The 22,835-nt window shown below is 58.7% G+C and overlaps 1 protein-coding gene across 1 annotated transcript; it reads right to left on the bottom strand.

Annotated features, from left to right (window-relative positions):
- Positions 1–538: 538 nt before the first annotated feature.
- LOC125645402 (mitochondrial inner membrane m-AAA protease component AFG3L1) lies at positions 539–22,744 on the bottom strand. The gene is made up of 17 exons (XM_048870864.2): positions 22,454–22,744; positions 21,626–21,713; positions 20,290–20,358; positions 19,698–19,804; positions 17,688–17,837; positions 15,808–15,876; positions 15,300–15,424; positions 14,925–15,195; positions 13,871–14,008; positions 12,089–12,242; positions 11,569–11,676; positions 10,501–10,626; positions 9,273–9,383; positions 7,888–8,003; positions 4,376–4,576; positions 4,058–4,252; positions 539–3,791 (listed from the first exon to the last, which is right to left on the bottom strand). Exons 1-17 carry the CDS (start codon positions 22,727–22,729, stop codon positions 3,573–3,575), a joined length of 2,523 nt encoding a protein of 840 aa, XP_048726821.2. The 5' UTR covers positions 22,730–22,744; the 3' UTR covers positions 539–3,572.
- Between the last annotated feature and the right edge of the window lie 91 nt (positions 22,745–22,835).

The raw sequence follows: 22,835 nt of genomic DNA, 5'->3' as shown, positions 1-22,835 counted from the left end.
AACTGCTGTGTCACTCAGCCCAGAGCTGGCATCAGCTCATGGCTGTTCTTTAGTCACACTCATCACAGACCACAGAGCTGAACCCCTAGACCTGCTTAGGGGACCAGCTGGGAGTAAAAACATCACTCGTCACCCAGGTGGGCTTGAATGGGACTTCCCAGGTCCATCTCCCCCACCCCTCTGCACAGCAAGGGTCAGTCCCCTCAGAGCCCCTCTCCAGGGATAATGCTCCTTTGAGTCAAAAGCAGTGGCTGTTGCAGGCAGATCCCTCAACAAGAACTGTGAACTCTCACTTGGGTGGACATGGGATTTGATGCCTAATTTGGGCATTTATGCAGAGGGTTAAAGCACTGGCCAGAGGTGGGGCAGGAGGGAATTTGTCCTGCATACCCTGGTATTCCAGTCCCTTCACCAGGGCCTCAGGTCCAATGCTCCCCTGGGACCTGCTATGCTCCTCACCTGCAGCCATTCAGCTGGTCACACGTGCTTGGGGCCCAGTCACTCAGGCTGGTGGAGAAAGGAAAGTGCTGACACAGGGGAATGATCCCTCACCACACAGTGGGGTTGGGTTTATTTGGCACCCTGCATTTGAAATCACAACTCTGCAGTTATCAAAGTGGTAAAGGGGGTCTGGACACGTGGCTGGATCGCCGGAGACAACGATAAAGCTAGTTTTCCTTCGTGCTGCCCTCCCCCTCCCAAGCACACATTGCTACACCAGCTAGACCACATGAAAAGAAATACATTATAAATAATAATTATAGTCAGCTCCATCTTCTCCTTCCCCCCTACCTGCATGGCACCGCTGGAAAGGAAGGCAGGACAGCCCCAGTGCCGTGGCAATGTCACAAAGGGATTCCATCAGAGCGGCTCATGTTTATGGGTGGTGAGTCAAATTCAGAGGGCTCCATTTACAAGCAACGGTCTGATTTGTCTAACTGCCAGTGCCCCAAACTCAGTCTGCCATCTGAACATCAAACAGGATTCTTCCCTTCATCAGCCACAGGAATGGTGGGGCTCCAGGGTACATTAACACCAGGCATGTAATTCCCCCTGCCTTCACATGATGCCCTTTGTGCCATTGGCGCAGGCCTGCTGTTTCCAGTGGCGTAACAGACTGAATTTCGTGCCTAGCACAATGTGGTCCTGGTCCTTCGGGAGTAAAAGGCAGTAAATGCTTTTCTCACCGCTAGTCAGCAGATCCGACTTGGAACAAACAGTGGGCAGCTCTGCTGAGTAAGCCAGGGCCTTTTCTGCAGGCCCTAGTCAGAGGAGAGCTGCAGGGTACCAGTTTCTTGTGTTTTGGAAGCGGCAAATGTCAGAGAACCGCAGAGGACAGCTAGCAGACAAGGGGCGGAAATGACTGACAGTAGCTGCTTAGCCAGCAGAGCACATCCCTGTCGGAGTGACATGAATGTGAAACGCTTCCAGGAGAGCCTGGCACATCTAGACTGGTAGTTTTAGCTCCATAGCACCAGCCCGAGTCAGTTGACCCGGGCTCTGAGAGTCAGTGCTCCCCTCCACCCCCCACGCAGATATGCCCAGCTCTGCCCCCCAGACAGTGGGTCCTGGAGGCAAGGAGCGAACCCGGCTCTGGAGTACGGACTGCAGTTCCTAAGCCCAAGAAGGCTGGAACATGCTCCCAGGGGTGAATAGCTGAGCTCGACCCTCCTGCAGCCAGGGGAAGTGACTAGACCAGGCAGAGGGGGATGTCAGCGTAACAGATGAGGGTTATGCTGTCTGCATTTGCCTTCGTGAAATGGGAGTAAAGGGACTCCAAAGCTAAACGCCGATGGCTGCAGGGGAAGGCACTACGGCTGCCATCCAGCGGCCTGGCTGAAGCGGCCTCCTCCAGCAGTGGGAGGTGCCGCAATCTTTCGGTTGTGTTCCTGGCTGAGGGGCAGGCGGGGCAGGAGTGAAGCACGGCACCGGCGCTAGGGAAGCCCTGCCTGCCAGGCAGCACAGGCCATTTGCAAAGCTGCCTCCCACCACGAAAACGTCACCTTCTGAACTGCCATGGCATGGGGCCCAAACGCAAAGCTCCGCCATGCCAGAGCAGTGCCGCACCCAGGCCCCATCTATCCCCTGCACGCAAGGTAGGCATGGCAGGCAAAGTCCAAGCCCTGTCAGGGCACAGGCTCGACGCAAGGAAGGAATCCACGTCTCAGCTTTTAGAAGCTAGGCCTCCCTTTCCACCCCATCGGCCTGAGCTAGGAACGCCCCGCCCGGAGAGAGGATCTAGCCCAGGCACGTCTGGGCCAACAGCTACTCTGCTTTGATACATGGCTATAGGTGCCATAAAGACACCCCAGGCCAAGAGACCCGCTGCCAGGCCCCCAGGAACTCACATGGCCAGTCACAACCCCCCAGAACAGGGGTCTGAGCTGGGGAACTTCCAACTACCAGCACCCCACACTGCCAGACGACTCACCGAGTCCTACAGGGCCAGAGTTACTCCTGCCAACGTCCAACAGGGTGGGTGGGCCAGGCTAGGGGGCAGAGCCCACAGCAGCGTCACTTAATTAGCACCATTTTGTTAGCCCATTTCCACAGAGCTCTTGGCTCCCCTGGAGCCGGGTGCCTCAGGCGAAGGGGGGGGCCTCTCTCAGCCTAGCCCTGCAGTGACCTCCCACAGGTAGGCTCTTTCTACCAGGTGCGCGTGGCCGCGGCTCTGAAAGGCTCTTTGGACTTGTTCTGGCTCGTCTCCTAGACCTCTGTCCTTGCTCAGTCACTGCCTATGCACAGGGATACGAGGGCAAAGCAGGACTTCACGGGAGTGCGGCTGCAAACCTGCAAAGGCTGCATGGAAGGCACTGAGGACAGGAACTCGCAGGGGAGGATCTTGCCCCGTCTGCGCACCCTCCCCTCCGCTTTGGCGTTGGCTCTTCTAACGCCCCAGGGAGCCATAGGACATGCCCCGGGATCCTTGGCCTCCCTCATACAGGGCTGGCTGTGCTGGGGGGGGGGGGGGGGGGTTTACAGTCGGGGAGGATGCTGTGGTAGCACCAGGGTAACCGCATCCTAGACAGAGTCGCTAATCAGAGGAGAGCTGGCTCCCGGACAGATCACCCTACTGCTCGCCTGGGCTCCCAGCCTCCGCCCCATGGCTGGGGAGTCCTTCCAGCACCCTCCAGGGTTGCTGGCTTTGGGACAGCTACTGGGGAGAGGTGGATGCTGGTAGGAGCATGCTCCATCCACCCTGCACAGACTGAACAGGCCCACAGAGACTGGGCCATGAGCACCAAGAAGCAGCTGCTGTACCGGCCAGTGGGAACGAGCACTTGTCCTGACCGGGTGTCAGCCAGCCAGGCCATAGGATGGCCCCTGGGGAGAGGAGAGGGCGGGACCCGCAGCTTTCAGAGGGAAAGCCAGTGCACCAGCCCTACCACGGCAGTGCAGGGGCCTTGTCCGCTGTTCCTATTTACAGACAGCCTCGCTCCTGCTCGGCTCTGTCCGGTGTCAGCAGTATCACCAGGGGACGCACTCAGAAAGGGTCCCTGGAGACCGGGGCCCACCCAGCGGCAAGGGCTGGCAGCAGCTCTGGCATGGTCCTCCCCAGCTGGCTCTCACTGCTAGGAGGTGCTCTCCCGTGCTCTCTCCTCCTGGCTCTCCTCATCTCTCTCACAGTTCCAGTCCTTCAGGCCCTCTGGGAGGGAGGTGTCTTCGTCCAAGCTCCCGGTGCCATCTACAAACTCCTCATAGGTGGATTTCTCTGCAAAGGGCCTGGGGCCAAGCAATTCAACCATGTCCACTTTCTCCAGCACTTCTTTCTCCAGGAGACGCTTTCCTACCTGTGGGGAAAATAAAATCATCACAGCCCGATTCCTCAGCCATCCAGCCTCTGCCCTGGGAAGGCAGGGACATGTTCCCTGCCACAAGTCGCACACTTCCCTACAGGCAAATGCCGTGTGCAGCTCCAGCATGCTCTCTCCCCTCCCCTTAGGGTGTCCCATGCCAGCGTGGGAGGAGCTAACCATCCAGCGGCCGATAGTGCAACCGGCCACCAGAGGCCCCTGTGCTGGTGCCCCTGGGGCATGGACCGGGGCCGTTCACGTACCTTCTCCACCTGGTCGTGACACCGCGTCAGTAGCTCCCGGGTCCTTTCGTATGCAGAGTTGATGAGGCTTCGGACCTCCTCGTCTATCAGCTGGGCCGTCGCCTCGCTGTATGGTTTCTCTGCGAGCATCTCGCCCTGCCGCAGGAAGTCGAAGGAGACCTGGCCCAGCTTGTCACTCATCCCAAACTGGACGATCTGGAAGAGAGCAGCCCCACTAAGCTGGCTAGCTCCATGGGGACGAGCAGAGCCGTTCCCATCCCCCGGGCAGAGACACCTGGCAGCATGGTGCCACCACACACTCCTGGCTCTGGGCATTACCTGGGCGTAGGCGCTCTGCGTCACCTTCCTCAAGTCGTCCTGAGCGCCCGTGGTGATGCGCCCGAAGAACAGCTGCTCAGCCACCCTGCCGCCCAGCATCATGCACATGCGATCGAACAGCTGCTCCTTGGTGTACAGGTACTGCTCCCGGGGCAGGTACTGCGCGTAGCCGAGCCCCTTGCCCCTGGGGATGATGGACACCTGCAAGACACGAGGCACCTGGTGAGACTGGCCCCGCCGCCACGGCTCCCGGATTCTAGAATCTGCCTGCGAGAGGGAATGCTGGGGCCACTCCCGCCTCCCCTGCGGGAGCACCCCTTTGGCCCGGCTTTTATCCGGAGACACCAGAGCTGGCCAGAAGGGGGCCTGAGAATGAGCATGCTCTTCCCAGAACAGCCCGGCAGACAATGAATGCACTTGACACGGTCAGTGCAAGGGAGGGGTCCGCAACGCTGCCTGCGTGGTGCCCAGCACCCAGGGGCGCTCTCCTCCAGGGGAGGGTGTCACGGAGTCCCTGGGCGATGCTCTGGAACTGCTCCCCATGAAGCCAGTCAGGACTCTGGGGTAGTCGCCTTTCTGTGAGCAGCCTGTCTTCAGGACACACAGCTCACACAGCTTCCACCTTCCTGGGTCTGACCTCAGAGCATTCAGCATCCTCTGCCCCTCCGTGCGCTTTCCCCCAGCGAGTCCGCTCAGGCGGGGCTCCTGGGGAAGCCAGAGGGTCCTGCACCCCAACTTCGCAGTCAGACGTGACTCTCAGCCAGCCAGTAAAACAGAAGGTTTATTAGACGACAGGAACATGGTCTAAAACAGAGCTTGCAGGTGCAGAGAACGGGACCCCTCAGCTGGGTCCATTCTGGGGGGTAGTGAGCCAGACAACCACGTCTGCACTTCACTCCATGTCCCAGCCAGCCCCAAACTGAAAACCCCCTCCAGCCCCTCCTCCTCTGGGCTTTGTTCCTTTCCCGGGCCAGGAGGTCACCTGATCCCTTTGTTCTCCAACCCTTCAGCTCTCACCTTGCAGGGGGGGAAGGGCCCAGGCCATCAGTTGCCAGGAAACAGGGTGTCGGCCATTCTCTGTGTCCAGACTCCTGCACACACCTGCCCTCTAGGGCTCTGCAATGATCATACACCCTTACCCCACCCCCTAGATACTTAAGAACTGCCTAGGGGAAACTGAGGCACCCCCACACTATTCAGAGGAAACATTAAGAACAGTCCCACTTCGTCACATCTCTCCCCCCTTCGAGATCGAACTGAGCGGGGTCACTTTAGCCGGTGACCTGGGGAAGTTCGAAGCCACCAACGTTCCCATGGATGCCCCAGCATCTCTCCCATTCCTTGGTAGGAGTTACACCAGGCCCTTCCAGTTTCACGCCCTCCCTTAGGTCAGGGTGGTCGATAGCACTCGCAGGCCGCATGTGGGAAGGTTTATGCAGCCCATGCCCTTTGGCCACCCCAAGAATGTCTCCCCATTGACCATCACCTTCTGCTCCCACTGGAGGTCCGGGGGGCCTGGCCCCAGGAAACTCCACACAGACATATAGGTTGGGGTCAGGAGTGGGAGCCTGTCCACATCCCCAACCACCTGGCTGACGGGGTCTGTGGCCTTGGGACCCAGCAAGGGAGCTAGACACCGGGGCTTTTCCGCAGGGCCCCCTTGGTTCAAATCGCCAGCCTGCTCAAAGGCAGTGAGGTGGGCATCCACACCCCCCCCCTCCTTAACCAGGGGCAGCAATTTAGTCTCGAGGTTCCCTGCGGAACTGGCCCCCCGGGATCTATCCCCACTCACCCCGGGGAGGTCCCCTAGGCCTCTCCACCCCACCACCGCCAGTTCATGCTGCTGCTGCTTCTGCAGGTCTTTCTCAGGCTCTCGCTGTCTCTCACAGTCCTCTTGCTCTCTCGGACTCAGCTCCACTCCCGTCCGTCTTGATCCCCCGATGGGGAACCCGATCGTGAAGACCCCCGTCTGGTCGGGGACAGGAGTCTTGGCGATGCCTGGCTCCCGCTTCAGCTGCTCCCAGATCCTGCTATAGCCCCAGTTGGGGTCAGGAATCTGTTCCTTAGAGCGGTCATCCTCCTCCAGCTGCACGATTAACTCTGCTTTGGTGAACTTTCCAATGCTCAACCCTCTCTTTTTGCACAGGCTTACAATGTCCTTCTTAAGGAGACGGTGACAGGCCATCACTCCGCTCCTCCCAAGTTGTTGTGGACTCACAGGCTCCCCACGGTTTCCAGGGAGAACCCCTAGTGTGCCAGCCCTTCTCGAGGTCACCACCTCTTTGCCAGGGTCGAGCTGCAGACTCCTCCGCCCCTTGGACTGCTCGCTGCAATCCCCAGGGGAACCCTGTTACTGCACAGTCCTTCTAGCTGGTCACACACTCCCAGGGGTTAACCGCCCCCCGAAACCGCTCCTCTCTGAGCCTTCAGCAGGCCTGGTCCTCGGCAATCCCCCTTCGTGTTACTGCTCCCCAGTCACTTACTGCAGGAAGCGCCATCCACGGGGTGCAGTACATCCCACCGCTGCCACCAGTTGTCACGGAGTCCCTGGGCGATGCTCTGGAACTGCTCCCCATGAAGCCAGTCAGGACTCTGGGGTAGTCGCCTTTCTGTGAGCAGCCTGTCTTTAGGACACACAGCTCACACAGCTTCCACCTTCCTGGGTCTGACCTCAGAGCATTCAGCATCCTCTGCCCCTCCGTGCGCTTTCCCCCAGCGAGTCCGCTCAGGCGGGGCTCCTGGGGAAGCCAGAGGGTCCTGCACCCCAACTTCGCAGTCAGACGTGACTCTCAGCCAGCCAGTAAAACAGAAGGTTTATTAGACGACAGGAACATGGTCTAAAACAGAGCTTGCAGGTGCAGAGAACGGGACCCCTCAGCTGGGTCCATTCTGGGGGGTAGTGAGCCAGACAACCACGTCTGCACTTCACTCCATGTCCCAGCCAGCCCCAAACTGAAAACCCCCTCCAGCCCCTCCTCCTCTGGGCTTTGTTCCTTTCCCGGGCCAGGAGGTCACCTGATCCCTTTGTTCTCCAACCCTTCAGCTCTCACCTTGCAGGGGGGGAAGGGCCCAGGCCATCAGTTGCCAGGAAACAGGGTGTCGGCCATTCTCTGTGTCCAGACTCCTGCACACACCTGCCCTCTAGGGCTCTGCAATGATCATACACCCTTACCCCACCCCCTAGATACTTAAGAACTGCCTAGGGGAAACTGAGGCACCCCCACACTATTCAGAGGAAACATTAAGAACAGTCCCACTTCGTCACAGAGGGTGGCCTGAGGCACAACCAAAATGTTCAACAGCCTCCACAGCCATCTGGCACTGAGGGTATAATCCAGTCAACAGAGCGGGCCCATCCGTGCTGCCAGCTCCTCATCCTGACCTGAGCCCCCTGCCGGTCACGCTTGGGGAGGGCGTGTTGTGAAGTTCCAGATCCGCCAGGCTCGAGGCCAGAGCAATGGGAAAGCCCTGTCAGGCTGCCACTGGGAAGCGGGAGCAGGCTAGACACAAACCTTCAGCAGGGGATCAGCATGCTCCAGGAACCACCCCACCACGGCATGTCCAGCTTCGTGATAGGCCACTGTGGTCCTCTCGTTCGGCTGCAGAACCTGGGTCTTCTTCTCGAGACCTGGACACAGGTTCGGGAGAGTCAGCGACACTCATGGGTAGACAGGTACCAGGACCCCATAGCTGGGAGCCAGAAAGCCCCCTGCCCCAGTGAAACAAACCCAGCCGTGTCCACAACACCCAGAAGGGAGAACCCCACTCCTCTCCTTTCCGAGCCAGGGACAGCACCTGGGGCCTTGGCTCGCTGGCTAGGGATGATTCCTGAGGCCCAGCCTGCTCTTTAGGCTCAGGGGAGGCACTGGCCCCTCACATTTCCCCCCTAGAGGGATGTGCCTGGCCATGGGAGCTGCCAGCTCTCTGCGTGGGTTTCTAGAACACAAGCTCAGGAGTTAGGAGCTCACAGGACTGCCGGGAGGTAAGTTGATGCTGTGGTGATTGGAGGGGCCACAGGAGGAAGACAAGGAACCCCTGGACACTCCCGGCTGCGTGGGAGGACGGGAAGATAGAGCGCAGGAAGGGACCCTGAATGTTCATTCACTCGAGCACCTCTTCTGCGGGGCTGGGCCGAGTTCTGGATGGCTGGAAGCGCTGTTCTGAGCCACTGCAGGCCCAGGAGCTGCACGACCGTTAGCTCAGCAGGCTGAGGCTGCAGAGGGCTGGGGCGGCAGCGCTGGGGTTTGCACACGGCCCAGCAGCCCTGCTGCTTTCCATCCCCTGGGGAAAACTTGGTGCTTTTCATTCCAGCGCCTCAGCCTCCTCCATCAGCTGCAGCCCACGATTCTTCCCCGCTTGGCCGAGACTCCCCAGGGAGCACGTGGCTCTTTGTGCCATGCCTGGGAAGCTCTGCAGATGCTACCCTCACCCTGCAGGGACCCACCCATTGCGTTCCCAGGCTAGCAGGAGTGTGCTCAGCTTAGCTCCTAGGCGGGGGGGCAGGGGGAGGAGGAGCATCACCCCTAAGCCAAGTACGGGGGACACAGAGTCGACTTCCTGACAGCACCAGAGGTGGCTCCCCGACAGCAACGCCCCCTAAGAGAAGTGCCTGGGCATCTCCCTAGGACTCTTCCTTCCCCTCAGCTGGGAGCAGGGCCCGACCACCAGTTGAGCCTGGGCTGAGCCCCAGGGCCCTGGAGAACCCCACCTTGCCTAGCGCATCGTCTGCCAGGCTCAGCAGAAGCCCCGAACCTTCTGAGTCAGTCTCTGCTCTAGCAGCAGAGCTGTGTGGCTGTGCGCAGGGCCAAAGCAAGCTGCAGCAGCCAGCCACGCCCTGCGTGGGTCCCAGAACCCCCCTATAGCCGCATCCCCCAGCAGAGCTCCGAGCTGGCCTCACCCCCGATGACTCTCTCGATGGCCTGCTCAAAGTGCTTCTCGGCAACAGAGGGATTCAAGTGGCGAGCGGCAATCAAGGCAGCCTCGTTGCAGACGTTGGAGATGTCAGCACCTATGGACAGGAGGGCCACGCCATCAGCCTAGTCCCCACGCCCACGTGAGGAGCCCAGACAAGCCAAGGCAGCTGGAGCGCCCCGCAGCCATGGCTCAGGACAGTCACAGCGAGAAACGGCCAGCAGGGTGAGCGCTACCTCAGCGGCACGGGGCACCACAGGAGCTGACCCGCGTCCCCCAGGCTGCCTGGGCTCTGGGTGTCGAGCAGCAAACCCGGCACCGGTGCAGCACTTGGGCTCCCAGGCACAGGAGCACTCGGGGCGTAGGGCTTTGTGGGGCTGGAACTTGACTGAACCCCCTGCTGGGAGGCTGCTGCTTCACCCCAAGTCCCCTCAGAGGAGGGTGCTGGACTCCTCAGTCACCCTGCCTCACTGGCACCCGCAGAGCCGCGCTCCCCTGCCATTCACACACAGCTAACAGGCTCCCGCCACCCTCCCCTTGGCTAACGCCCCACCGCAGCACAATTCCAGCAGCAGGACCAGCCAGGCAGACCACGGCCCCTCTGCTCAGGTATCCCAGCTCCAGTCCCTGGGGCTCCAAGGAAGGTGGAACCCCCACCAAGCACACCTGACTGAGGGGGGCGCTCTGGACAGAGTGGTGCATACGAACACAGCTCAGGAATAGCCGAGGCGAGTCCTCTGGCCTAGCAGCACTGCAGCATTCTTGTCCCCGCCTGTGTGCACACATCACACCCCACCGAGAAAGGACCAGTGCGTGGGGGACGGTCCCATTCACAGCCGAAACGGGACCAAGACCGAGAGAACGTGGGGCAGCACCGGGATCCCTCTGCCGTCCTGCAGAACAGGGCGAGGCCTGGCTGCCTTCTGCCATGGGGGCAGCATGCAGACGCGCTAACTCAGCCCTCTGCAGCAGAGACAGAAGAAAACAGTGACTCCAGTTCACCGTGTATTGAACCCTGCTGGAGCTGGAAGGCTGCAATGAATATTTACTGTGCAGCTCATGACCATGTCCATAACGGCAGGAGGCTCACAGCTGCTTTGTCTAGGTACTACCAGAGCCCCTTGGCATCTGTCCTCCCATCACAGCAGATCAGCCAATTGCTACTGCTCCCTCCCCCCACGCCTCCTCCCACTTGGTATTTCCCGGCCACACACCAGTGAATCCTGGAGTCCATGCAGCCAATTTCCGAGCCAGGGCGTCTCTGCTGACGCTTTCCTCCAGTTTCAGGGGCCGGAGGTGGACCTTAAAGATGGATGCTCTGCCTTTGATATCAGGCGGACCTGGGTGAGAACAGAGCCAGAGAGGCTGTTTCAGAACCGAATAATGCAGGGCTCCTACTTCCACACAAGCTCTCCACAGGGACGTCTTCTCCCCACCACCTCGTATCCTCGCCACACTGGACTCACTAGTTAGGGGCCTTTTTCTGCCCTGGGTTGGAAGAGAACACTCACAGCCATCTTTATTTACAGTCAGCCGCCCGGAAGTGTCCCTGTTTCCCTGACACGACAGCGATGCCTGTATCCAGAGCACCTCCAGCCGCACAACGTACAGAGATCACTGCAGAGACCCCACGGGCTGCATAACAGCCCCACAGCGACACCACACAGCCAGGATGGTTCGGAAACGGCTGGGGGACTTGAAGGTGCACAGAACGCCCCCAAACTCTGTAACGCCCCCAGTGACACTTGCTGGGCTGGGCTGCCTAGTGGCAAAGGCCTGTTTACAACAGCACCTGCCCCGAGGACAGCTAGAGCCCCCAGTCCCACAAGCCGCTGCCCAGAGCCCTGTGCAGCGTGAGCCGAGATGGTATCAGTGTTGCCCATGACCCCCTTTGGCACTGGGGTAACGGATCTACCAGGCCAGGGTTGGTCTTGCTTCCAGCCCTGCCCGTTTTACATTAACCCCCGCTGGGCTCCCCCCACTCCTTGCAACTCTCATGGAACTCCATGTTTACACAGATCCTGCAACTTCCAGCCAAGCTGGGGGAAATTCAATCTGCTCCACAGGGCAGCAGGCTCCCCACACCAGGCAAGGCGAGAACCAGATCTCCCCACCCCACACTCAGTGGCTCAGCAGCTGGTCCCCTGGCTTTGTGAAGGCAGCGTTAGCAGCTGTAGGGCAAGACAGTTCTTTTCTCTACCACTTATGATCAAGTCTAGGCTGGGGAGCAAGGGAGGAGGGCAGAGCCCGAAGCTGCCTGGGTTAGGCGTGGCAGACATTACCAATGTAAATCTGACGGTCAAAGCGCCCTGGTCTCATCAGCGCAGGGTCCAGAATGTCTGGGCGATTTGTTCCTGCGAGCACCACCACATTGGTGCTGGAGTTGAACCCTAAACAGAGTGGGAGGAGGTCACACAGATACCGGCAGAGGACAGTGGGGAAGGGAACAAGCAAAATGCACAGGAGACTGGGAGGGCTTGGACTGCCCAGCAGGCTGTGAGGGGCTCACGGCTGTATTGCTGTGTGGGCCCAGTAGACCAGATTCCACTGCTCAAGCCAGACCTTCTGCTTTCACTAGCTTTGAGCAAAAGCCACTATTTAGGCTCTGAGCAGCCGTGCAGCGCCCCTCGCCCTGGCATGTCTGGGAGCACCCGGCACTCTGGGCTGGGGCATTACCAGCGACTTTCTAAGGAGCGCCCTGATGCCCTGCCGCAGGCTGCTTTAGTTGGGGTTGGTCCTGCTTGGAGCAGGGGGTTGGACTAGATACCTCCTGAGGTCTCTTCCAACCCTAATCTCACTCACCGTCCATTTCGACCAGCAGCTGGTTCAGGGTGTTCTCCTGCTCGCTCTGCCCCCCGAAGTTCCCCCGGCCCCGCTTCCGACCGACAGCGTCGATCTCATCGATGAACAGGATGCAGGGGGCATGTTTGCGGGCCAAGGCAAACATGTCCCGAACCTGAAACAGCCACATGCAATGGGTCCACTGGGGTTCCAAGGCTCCAGACAGGCCTCCACTGGCCACTGCCTTTCCGCAGGGATGGGATTCAGCAGGCGCTCTGCAGAGCCAGTCACCCTCTCCGCACCATTGTCCCCAGAGACGGAGCGTCCGGAGGCTCCCCAGGCACGGCTCTGACTGGTCTGGGATGCTCCCGCCAGGGCTGAGGTGGGAGGAGGACAACAGCACCAAGCTAACCCCTGGAGGAGCCAGGCCCAGCTTTTGCCCGAGACTCCTTTCTCCTTGCAAAGAGCCTTGGGAATAGAACCAGTGGAAACTGATGGCTCGGGCTGAAAGGACCACACAGCTGGGCTCTCCACTGCAGCAGGAGGCTGGTGGGATGGGACCCAGAGATGCCCCATGGCGCACATATCTTCTCCCCCAACCCTTGAGCCAGCCTTGCACAAGGGGGTGACGATGGGTCAGCAGGAGCAGCTAGGCTTGTGGAGGGAGGAAAGTCCCAAGCCATCCCTTCACGGCCTGCTCAGAACCGCCAGTGCCGGCTCCACTGGCTAAAATGTGCCTCCTTCCTGTGCTGTGTACTTGGGCAGCCTCCCCATCACTGCCCCATGCCCCGCTTGCCAGCAGGCCCAGTGTGACAAAGTGGGACTGTTCTTAACGTTTTCTCTGAATAGTGTGGGGGTGCCTCAGTTTCCCCTATGCAGTTCTTAAGTATCTAGGTGGTGGGATAAGGGTGTATGATCGTTGCAGAGCCCTAGAGGGTAGGTGTGTGCAGGGGTCTGGACACAGAGAATGGCCAGCTCCCTGTTTCCTGGCAACTGAAGGCCTGGGCCCTTCCCCCCAGCAAAGTGAGAGCTAAAGGGTTGGAGAACAAAGGAATCCGGTGACCTCCTGACCAGGGAAAGGGACAAAGCCCAGAGGAGAAGGGGCTGGAGGGTGAGTCTGTTTGGGGCTGGCTGGGGAGGAAGACTGAAGTGCAGACGTGGTTGTCTGGCTCACTGCCCCCAAAATGGACCCGGCTGAGGGGTCCTGTTCTCTGTACCTACAAGCTCTGTTTTAGACCATGTTCCTGTCATCTAATAAACCTCTGTTTTACTGGCTGGCTGATGGTCACGTCTGACTGTGGAGTTGGGGTGCAGGACCCTCTGGCTTCCCCAGGACCCCGCCTGGGCGGACTCGCTGTGAGAAGCGCACGGAGGGGCAGAGGATGCTGAATGCTCCGAAGTCAGACCCAGGAAGGTGGAAGCTGTGTGAGCTTTTTGCCCTGCAGACAGTCTGCTCCCAGAGAGGAGACTCCCCCAGAGTCCTTCCTGGCTTCGTAGGGAGCAGTTCCAGAGCATCATCCGTGGACTCTGTGACACGCAGCTGCTGCAAGTGGGAGCCCTGCACCCAGCCAGCCCTTGCCTGCCCAGCCCCAGACAGGAGGCAGAGAGCCAGTACTGGAAGAGAGGCTGGAGCCCAGCTGCCTTCCTGTCCTGCCACCACCCAGGGAGACCCACGCTCCCCAGGCTCTCATGGCAGCTGAGAGCCACCCCCACCATCTAGCTCCAACACCAGAGATGACCCCTGCAGAAGGGACTTGCGCTTCCTCTGGGGAGCCCTTGTGAGCTGCGCTGCCGCAGACTTACCCGCGCGGGCCCCACACCCACAAACATCTCCAGGAACTCCGAGCCATTCACCGAGATGAAGGGAACGTTGGCTTCTCCCGCCGTTGCTTTGGCCAGGAGGGTTTTCCCGGTGCCCGGTGGGCCCGTGAGCACAGCACCCTGCAGCAGAGACAACAGAGACCAGCGCTAGCGTGGGGCCGTCAGCAGGGCTGCCAAGGCTGCTCCAAGCGCCCTGTCACCTGGTGCCCCGGGGCATGTCTGGGGACTGGTTCCCTCCCAGCAGCCTCCGCTAGAATCACTCGTAGCAGGCCTGGCCCGCAGGACAGGGACAGACCTGGCCGCCTGTCGGCAGAGTCCAGCACTGCCAGCACCCAGGGCTCCACAGCACCCAGGATCACCAGATGGCGCCGTGCCACAGGGCCCGAGGGGAACGGGTCACTGGGCTCCGAGCTGGCTTCCCAGGGCCAGCAAGGGAAGGAAGCTGAGACAGCGTGTCCATGTGCGTGCACAGACACCTGCTCCCCCTCCCCTGCCCCCCCCCCCCCACGCCTTGCACCCCGCACACCCTGGTGCCTCCTACGCCTCAAAACAGCGCGTTCACCGGCACTTACAGGTGCCACTAAGCCGGCCCACACCAATGACATTATCGTCCCCGCGGTAACCAACGGACATCCCAGGGAAAAGAGAGGCGACTAAACCCACAAGTTTAAACCCACGGCCCGGGTCCGTGAATCCGAGCGTCCCCGCTGCACAGCTGTGAAAGCTTCAGTGCTCCTCGCGGAGCCGGGCACTCGCAGCACGCCCTCTCCGCACCACGCTGATAAACGCTCCCCACCATCTGCGGCAAGGGAACCCATCTGTAGGCCGAGCTACGTATGCAGCACGGCTCAGGCCTGGGACACAGGCCACGGGTCTGGACGAGCTGCCCTCTGCCGTTCCTTGGGCCCACCTTTCCTCACTCTTTTCTCCGTTAGTCACAAAGCTCAGCTCAGGGTCCTGGACCCCTTGGAGCCCCCAGGACAGCGCTCCAACAGCTCAGCAGAGGGGACCCAGCCACCCCTCCCTGAGACGGCACCTTTGGGATCTTGGCGCCCAGGTCCTGGTATTGTTTGGGGTTTTTCAGGAAGTTCACGAACTCCATGATCTCCAGCTTGGCTTCCTCGCAGCCGGCCACGTCTCGGAACTGCACGTCGACGTTGTCTTTCAGGATCTTGGCCGTGGTCTCGCCAACGCTGAAGAGCCCGCCCCCTCGTCCTCCGCGCCCGGCTCCCATTGGCCCGCGTCTCAGAGTGAACAGAAGGAAGCCAACCAGCAGCAGAGTGGGCACCATGCTCATGAGGAACGTGCTGGGAGGGGAGAGAAGCACAAGCCACTGTCACACAGCAACAATGGTGCCGCAGAGCGCCCGCAGCCGGCCCGGGCTCCAGCCGCTCCCCCGGCTGGCACTCACCCGTCACTCTCCCTGGTGTAAATCACTGCGACCCGCTGAGCGCCTTCCATTCCCAGCTCCAGCTGGGCAGTCTCCAGGTTCCGTTCAAAGGCATCGACGCTGCCGATGTTAAACCAGACGTACCTCTGCAGGGACCAGGGACAGACCCGGAGCCAGTCAGTCGCTGCATCGGCCTCCGCCCCCCACCCATGGGCAGGATCCCCGGCTGGGCCCAACAAGCCACCAGCAGGACCAAGCGCTGCCCTCTGCCTGCTGCACTCACTGAGCTATCTCACAGGGCAGCTGCATCAGAGGCCTCTCCACCCTCCCTGGGCACATCAGCAACATGCAGAGAGCGCACGGCCTCCACTCTGGGGGCAGGGACGCTCTGTGGCCCCAGCAGCCCGGCTTGTGCTGTGGGGCTCTGTACAGGACATGCTCACCTGGGGGCTTCCCTGTCCTCCCCCAGTTCTTTGTGTGCCTGTGCTGAGACCCCTCCTCCCACACACCTAGGAAACAATCCCATTACCTCCGAGGTCACACCCGGCACAAGGACCACGCGCACAAACTGTTTGTTCACCACTTCCAGACGGTCCACCTAAGACAGACAGACAGACAGGCAGGCGATGAGACAGCCCCTCCCTAGCCCTGGACTGGCAATCACACCGCCCGTCCCCAGCCCCGGCCTGGCGAGCCAGCCCCTGATCGCACCGCCCGTCCCCAGCCCCAGCCTGGCAAGCCAGCCCCTGATCGCACCGCCCGTCCCCAGCCCCGGCCTGGCGAGCCAGCCCCTGATCGCACCAGCCCCTGATCGCACCGCCCGTCCCTAGCCCCGGCCTGGCGAGCCAGCCCCTGATCGCACCGCCCGTCCCCAGCCCCGGCCTGGTGAGCCAGCCCCTGATCACACCGCCCATCCCCCAGCCCCCGATCGCACCCCCCGCCCTGGAGAGCCAGCCCCCATCCACCGCCCTGGCGGTACAGCCCTTGTTTGTAAAGGGGCAGCTGCTCTCCCGGGAGTAATTACCAGACACCCTGGGGGAGCTGGCAGCCAGAGGCAACAGTCCTTTTAACCCAACCCCACTGGAAAGGGGAGGGTGCAATTAAAGCCTGTCTACGCTCCCCGGATGGCAGAGCCCCTGTGATAAGCTCAGGCCACCCTCATCCCCCCAGCCATGACAAACTCTAAGCGTTGTCCATCCAGCAGCAATCCCAATAGCGCCTCAGCCGGGACCAGCCGAATGGCGTCAGCAGTGTGGGGAGCGGGCAGCAAGGGCAGTTACGCAGGCATGGCGAGGGGCTCCCAGCCCAACAGCAGAGCAGCACCAGGACACAGGTCTGGGGAAGTCTCCACGTGCCGCCTTACTGAGAGAGCCAGCCCCCACCTGGGGTTTCCCATAATTACTGGGGCCCAAGAAAGCAGGGCACAGAGTCAGTCTCCAGGGAACAATTGTGGGGTGTCTGTTCACATAATATGCTAGCTTTAAGGTAGGCTTCACAGGGTGCACACAACAACCCAGAAGCCCCCACTATCCTGATGTAGTCGGTGGCCAGCCCGGAGCACTGACGGCCAGGAGCGCTCTGGGGCACCCCTGATAAGAACAGATCGGAGAAGTGAGCTCAGAATCTCTGCTTCCTAAGACAGACACACAGAGACACTGACGCCCTTCCAGACCTCATAGTTGTGGTGAAACGCTGGACAACATGAACCAAGCATAAATGGACACAGAGGTGCTTGCCTGACTCTGCAGAAAACCTAAAACAACAACTTGGAAGTTCAAACCGCCCCATTATTAATGAGGCGTTAACTCTGAACCCTAAGGATGGCAACTTGTGCCACACTGAAAACTGAAATTTTGGAGACAGCATAAAATAGACAAAGTCAAAATAAAACAACAGAGGCTCTGGCAGGGACTGCATTATTAATTCAATACATCCCTCTCCTCCAGTTATATGAAGCTGCCGCAGAACCTAGGGACCTTGCCCCAGGATTTAGAGGCAGTTGGCACAGGGCACACAAGGCCTTGCAAGTTACATGCTAGAGATAAAGGGCAGCCCTGGGCTAGTGTGGGACCCCTCGCACAGGATCATTTGATGTGTAACACCCAGTCCTCTGGGAAAAATTGGCAGGAAGTGAGGAATGGGAGTAAAGGGGTGCCCATGCTCTGATAACGGGGCTCTCCCTGATCAAAACAGAAGTTGCCCCCTGACTCCAGCCTCAGAATGGTGCCTGAATAGTCACTGCTTTCCAGCGGCCCTCTGGGGGTGGTCTCCCCCAGCCTAAAGTCAGCAGGATTCAGAGGTGACTTAGTAGCCCAAGCACTGTGCTAGTAACAAGTGGACAAATGGGAAAAACGTGCACAATGAGCCAGGAGAGAGCCATTCTCACTCACACAGATGACATTTCCTCACCAATCCTCTAGCCAAGTAGTAATGGACAAAATGCTTCCAGTTGATTTCTCTGCCAGGATCTCGCCAAAAAAAATAGAGGAATCCCACAGCAGCGCCTGCCCCCATGACAGCCAGGTAGCCGAAGTTTTTGTCATCCCAGGGGAACTCTCCCTGGGGTGGGAGGAAAGGAAAGAACACTAAAAGTCAGCAGCCTGATTCCAACTGGGAAATAAACACCCAGCATTCAGAATTAGCCTGGGAGCAACTGTCAGTTCCCTGCTGCCCCCTGCCCTGACAGCCAGCCCCACAGTGCTGCTGAACGATTCAGAGCAGGCTGCTGGCACACCAGATTCGAAAGGGGTGCACAACTGCTCTAACTGTGAAGAAACAGCCAGTGCATTTGTGCTGCAGCCCCACCCTGGTCTCCGAACGCGGAGCCTGTCTACACTGAGCGCTCACATGTAGAGCTGGAGCCCAGTGCATCAGACTGGAGTCAATGCCTGTACTCGTGCACCAGGGTGCAGTTGGGCCTGGGCCCCCATACTCTGCCTGAGAAGGGACGCGCGGGCAGCCTGAGCACCGATCTGACGTGCTGCCCAACCAAACCACAGGAAACATCAACCATTCGCACCTCGAACGTGGAGGCGTGGCCTGCAGAGTACAGGTCCCAGGATGCCTTGGCCACCCGACCCAGAAGGAACACACAGTCATCACTAGCCACACCTCTGGCTCTGAGCTGCATGTCACATAGCTTTATTCATGCGTCCTTTCCAAGGTAGCCCCCCACCCCACTGTCTCACAGAGCTAATGTTAATCCCAAAAGAAAAACTATACCTAGATCCCTCCAACAGAGAAATTCTGCACCGTTTTTAGTTACTATAGGCAAAAAGCAAAAGGGTTTGTAATCCAGGTTTGTAACCCTCACAGGAAACTCCAATGACTCTGAAAAAAGGAAGCTGATGCAGTTAGTGACTTCTGTCACGTATCTAACTACAGCACTGCCATTAAAATACCCACGTATTAGCGACAGGAAATGACTAGTTCAGATCACTCATGTCAATATTCTATCGATTCACCACTCTCCTGAGGGGAAAGTTCACCCTACACATTCCAACCACCACCTTCGCCCTGACCTACGGGACAGGCTAAAGAACTCTTTCAATCCAGACGTCCCTCACTTGTGAGTCCGGGCTGTGGGCCAGCACTAAGGTTCCCCCTGTGATTTGTAGAGTTTTCACATGGATACTGTCCTTAGCCAAGGGAACATTTCCTGCCATCGCTCATTTCCTGTCTCTTCAGTGCTTGGGTATTTTGAGTGGCAATGCTATAGGTAGGCATGGTACCTAAGGGTTATACAGCAATTTCAGCTTCCTTAACCCCGAGTTAATTAAGTTTGTGTTTAGGAGTTTCCTAGTTTTTAAAAAACAAACCCACACAAGGAGCAGTGAGTCTGACTGGCAGGAAAACCTTTACATCACAGATCTCAAACTCAAATGACCACGAGGGGCCAACGTACTAGTCCTCATGTGGCCGAGGGCCGCACCACTGACCACCCACCTCCCGCTGCCCTGGCCCTGCCCCCACTCCACCCCTTCTGTGAGGCCCCACCCCTTCCCTGCCCCCATTCCAACTAAGCCCTGGCCACTGCAGCCCTGTATGTGATTTGCTGTGGAATATTATATCCGCGGCTTGCGATGGATATTGTATTCCCACAGCTGCTGCTGGGGCACAAACAGAAACGTTTCGGACACAGGGTCCAAAGTGACGGTTATGGTGAGTGACTGTGGTGAACATTACGCTGGAGCGATCTGAAGGAAGAGCCAGACAGCAGATTTACACTGCAAACAGGGAGTCACTTGAACCACTAAACTAATGAAGAGATTTACGTGGGACTTTCCAGGCAATTCAGTCTGCCCTGCAAGAGACAGGTCGATGAACCCTGTGGGGACGGAGAAGGATTTTCGGAATGAACAAAGGGACATAATCCTTCTGGAACCTTAACTGTCATTGCCCCGTAACAGAGCTACTGACCTTCCACATGCGCCTCCACCACCCAGAATCCTCCTTCTTCCCTCCTCTCTTGCCACCACCTCCTCCGCCATCTCCCCCATGACCGAGCGCTTTTGGATCAGGGAGGCCTAGGGAAAAGAAAGCTGCGTTAAGACAGACAATGGGCTTTGAGAAGAGACATAAAGAAGCCCAACTTCCTCATCCCATTCACATGCCGAACAGCCAGCCCATTTATTAAATAAGCCAGCCCTGTTTGGAAGGTCTAATGAAAAAATATTTAAAAAGAGGTTGACAGGGCAAGTGAGATAAAGCCAACTGTACTCAGAAACCTACAGAGCAATGGGGATTTTACAGATCTGAACTGAGGTGTATCAGCAGATCCTATGGAGGTGGGCAGGACTCGAATAGAGAGAGAGTTGGGTGTCAAGACAAGGGCTGAATTCTCAGAGAAGTGGTGGTGGGGAAACGTACTGACTCATGGTCATGGACTATGCGAGTATTTTACACACATCCACACTGTAGCAATCGCTATCCAGCCCCTCACTAAAACTCCCACTCCTGAGCATCTTTTGAAGACCTAAGGACCAGCCCTGGAGGATTTAGGACTGTTTACCTTTAGTCTCGTGAGCATCCTCTGCTGGGCCGGAACTTCTTCCATTCTTCTTAAAATACTTCTCAAAGCCTTAGAGAGAAAGTGATTGTGTTTTGGTTATTTAAAGGTACAGTGACACTGGACAGACACTGTCCAGTCAAAGAGCCCCCTCTCTTTATAGGGGAAAGATTCTGGGCAAACCAGGAAGACACTAAACCAAAACCAAAAGGTGAGGGGAAATGATTTTGATGACAGCCTTCTGAATGGACTGCAGGGGGCAGATTAGTATCTACACAATTGGAGAGAAGGAGGTTACAACAGTCAATACCAGATATTATTAGAGCACATAGTTTTACACTTATTTACCAAACAGCATTGTCCAAGAAAGAAGATCTCTGCTTCTGGGATCTAACTTGGACAGATCGATCCAAGGGAAGGAAGAAACACCTGCTAGCTAGTATGTTGCTGCCTCTGTAGAGGGAAGGTCTCTGCACAGAGGAATGCCTTGCATTGCACTCTTTGAAAGTCTACAGACAAAGACATCCTGATCTCTAGTGGGGATCCATCCCCCCATTCTGTGGTTCAAAGGCTGGAATGCAGACTAAGCCAGGAGAGGGACTCACTCAGCTCACATCGGTTACCTTCGACTATCCCACTGCACAGGGGAGTTCTGGAGAAAAGGTGCCCCAACATTCAGGTTTGAGGTGATTTTGTGGGAATATAGAACAGGGCAGCAGGCAAGAGCCCTGCAACACAACACTTATCAAAGGGCCAGGAGCAGTTTGAATCTAGGCAGTTGCAGAAAGTGAGTTACAGTGAGGTTTGGGCCCTGCCCGAGTCCCCCTGCCGATTTGTCTGGATTTATAGCCACAAGAATCTCAGCTGTTACCTGAACACACATTAAAAAAACCTACCCTTAAACAGAAGTGTGATTTTTAAGCTGATGACATCCCTTTAACATCACTAGGGGCTATTATTATTATTAATGGGCCCAGGGCCTACCAAGCGATGTACACTATTAGGTGTATTATGGTAGCACCTGGGAGCATCACGGCCCAGGACCCCATGGTGTCAGACAAAGTACAAACACAGAACAAAAAATCGATCCCTGACCCAAGGAGTTCAGCCAGATCTCTGGTCCCCATTGTTTTAGATCTTTAATGATCCTTAGACCTGTAGCAGCAGCCCACCTTCTGTGTGTAGTGTTGTTCTGCAATCCATTCCCAAGCCCCTTTCACTCGGGGCTTGCATTCGCTCTCTTCTTGTTTAAGGTCTATATCCCTCTGCAAACCACAGCTACACTAAGAAAGCTAGTGAAGTAAAAGGCCCTACAGGTAGCCTTGCTGGAGACACATACCTTTGGGTGGTTTTGAGCAGAGCCATTGCCAAGAGGACGCTCTGCTCCCCGGGTTGTCCTGCTGCAGGGTGCGGATCCCCTCGAGCCACTAGAACAGCAAAGAGTAGTCTCACGTACACCATCGACACAGGACTGTACTGGCTCTCCGGGGGCAGGCACCCCACAGAATGATCAGAGCGCTAGGGTGCTCCAACTGCCTTCTGGGACCGTAGGCCGCCCACGCGTAAACTAGAGCCGCGCCGAGGCTGCTCTAACTGACAGTAGGCGCCACGCAGACCCAGCATGCCAGGAGGCACAAAGCAACCCTCGCCCCGCCTCCCCAGTCCTGCATGCAGTGCTCCTCAGCTGGACCCTGACTTAGCCCCTCGGGGCGGGCTCTGGCAGGGCCCAGGAGACTCGGCGCTGAGCTAGGCCTTGCCTCGGTGCCCGGGCTGGCAGAGGACGGGCCTGGCCCCCATGCAGCTGGGGGTGGGGGCGCCAAGCCTGGGCGGCTCTGTGGGCAGCTGGAGAACTCGGAGCACCCCGGGAGGGGCAGGAGAGGGCCGGGCCCTGCCCCCCAGAGCACCGCGATGGGGGGAGGGGAGGGGCCGAGGGCGCAAGGGGCGGGGCTTTCACACCGTTCACAGCTGTGCACCCCTCCCACCCACAGCCTCGTTCTAACAACCAGACCACGCCCCCTGACCAGCGCTTCTCTCCGGCCACAGGGACGTCATCACCGCGCGGAGCGCGCCCCGATGACATCATCGGCGCGACGGTTAGCGCCGTTGCACGGGCACACGGAGCCGTACGTGTTACGACAATGCCGGAAAAGAAACCGTCGCCTCTCACCTGCCGGATCGGTGCCCGGTCCCTGAGCCCAGCCCCTGCGTGCGGCCGGCAGCCCCCTCGCCACAGGGCAGCGAGAGGCGGCCCCAGAGTCCCCGACGCGAGCCGATGAGCCATTCTCCGCGGGTGCGCCGCGCGTGGAGGCGCATGCGCAGAGTTCACTCCCGCGAAGTCTGTGTGCACATGCGCCTTGCCCCTCGTCCTGGGCCGGGCTTGGGCGGAAGCGCCTGACGCCGGGGGAGGGACAGGAAAGGCGCCCCTGGGGTCCCAGCGAGACATTCCGGGTAGGGACGAGCGCTGGGGCCTTTGGTTCCGGGCTGCCCAGAGCGGACTCCCAGCGCAGGGACAAGAGATGGATACCCCCGCCCCCGCATGTCTGCACCGC

This window comes from Caretta caretta, chromosome 12 (assembly GCF_965140235.1).
Source record: "Caretta caretta isolate rCarCar2 chromosome 12, rCarCar1.hap1, whole genome shotgun sequence".
Taxonomy (NCBI): domain Eukaryota; kingdom Metazoa; phylum Chordata; order Testudines; family Cheloniidae; genus Caretta; species Caretta caretta.
The sequence above is the reverse complement of the archived record's forward strand: the minus strand, read 5'-3'. Positions and strand labels throughout refer to the sequence as shown.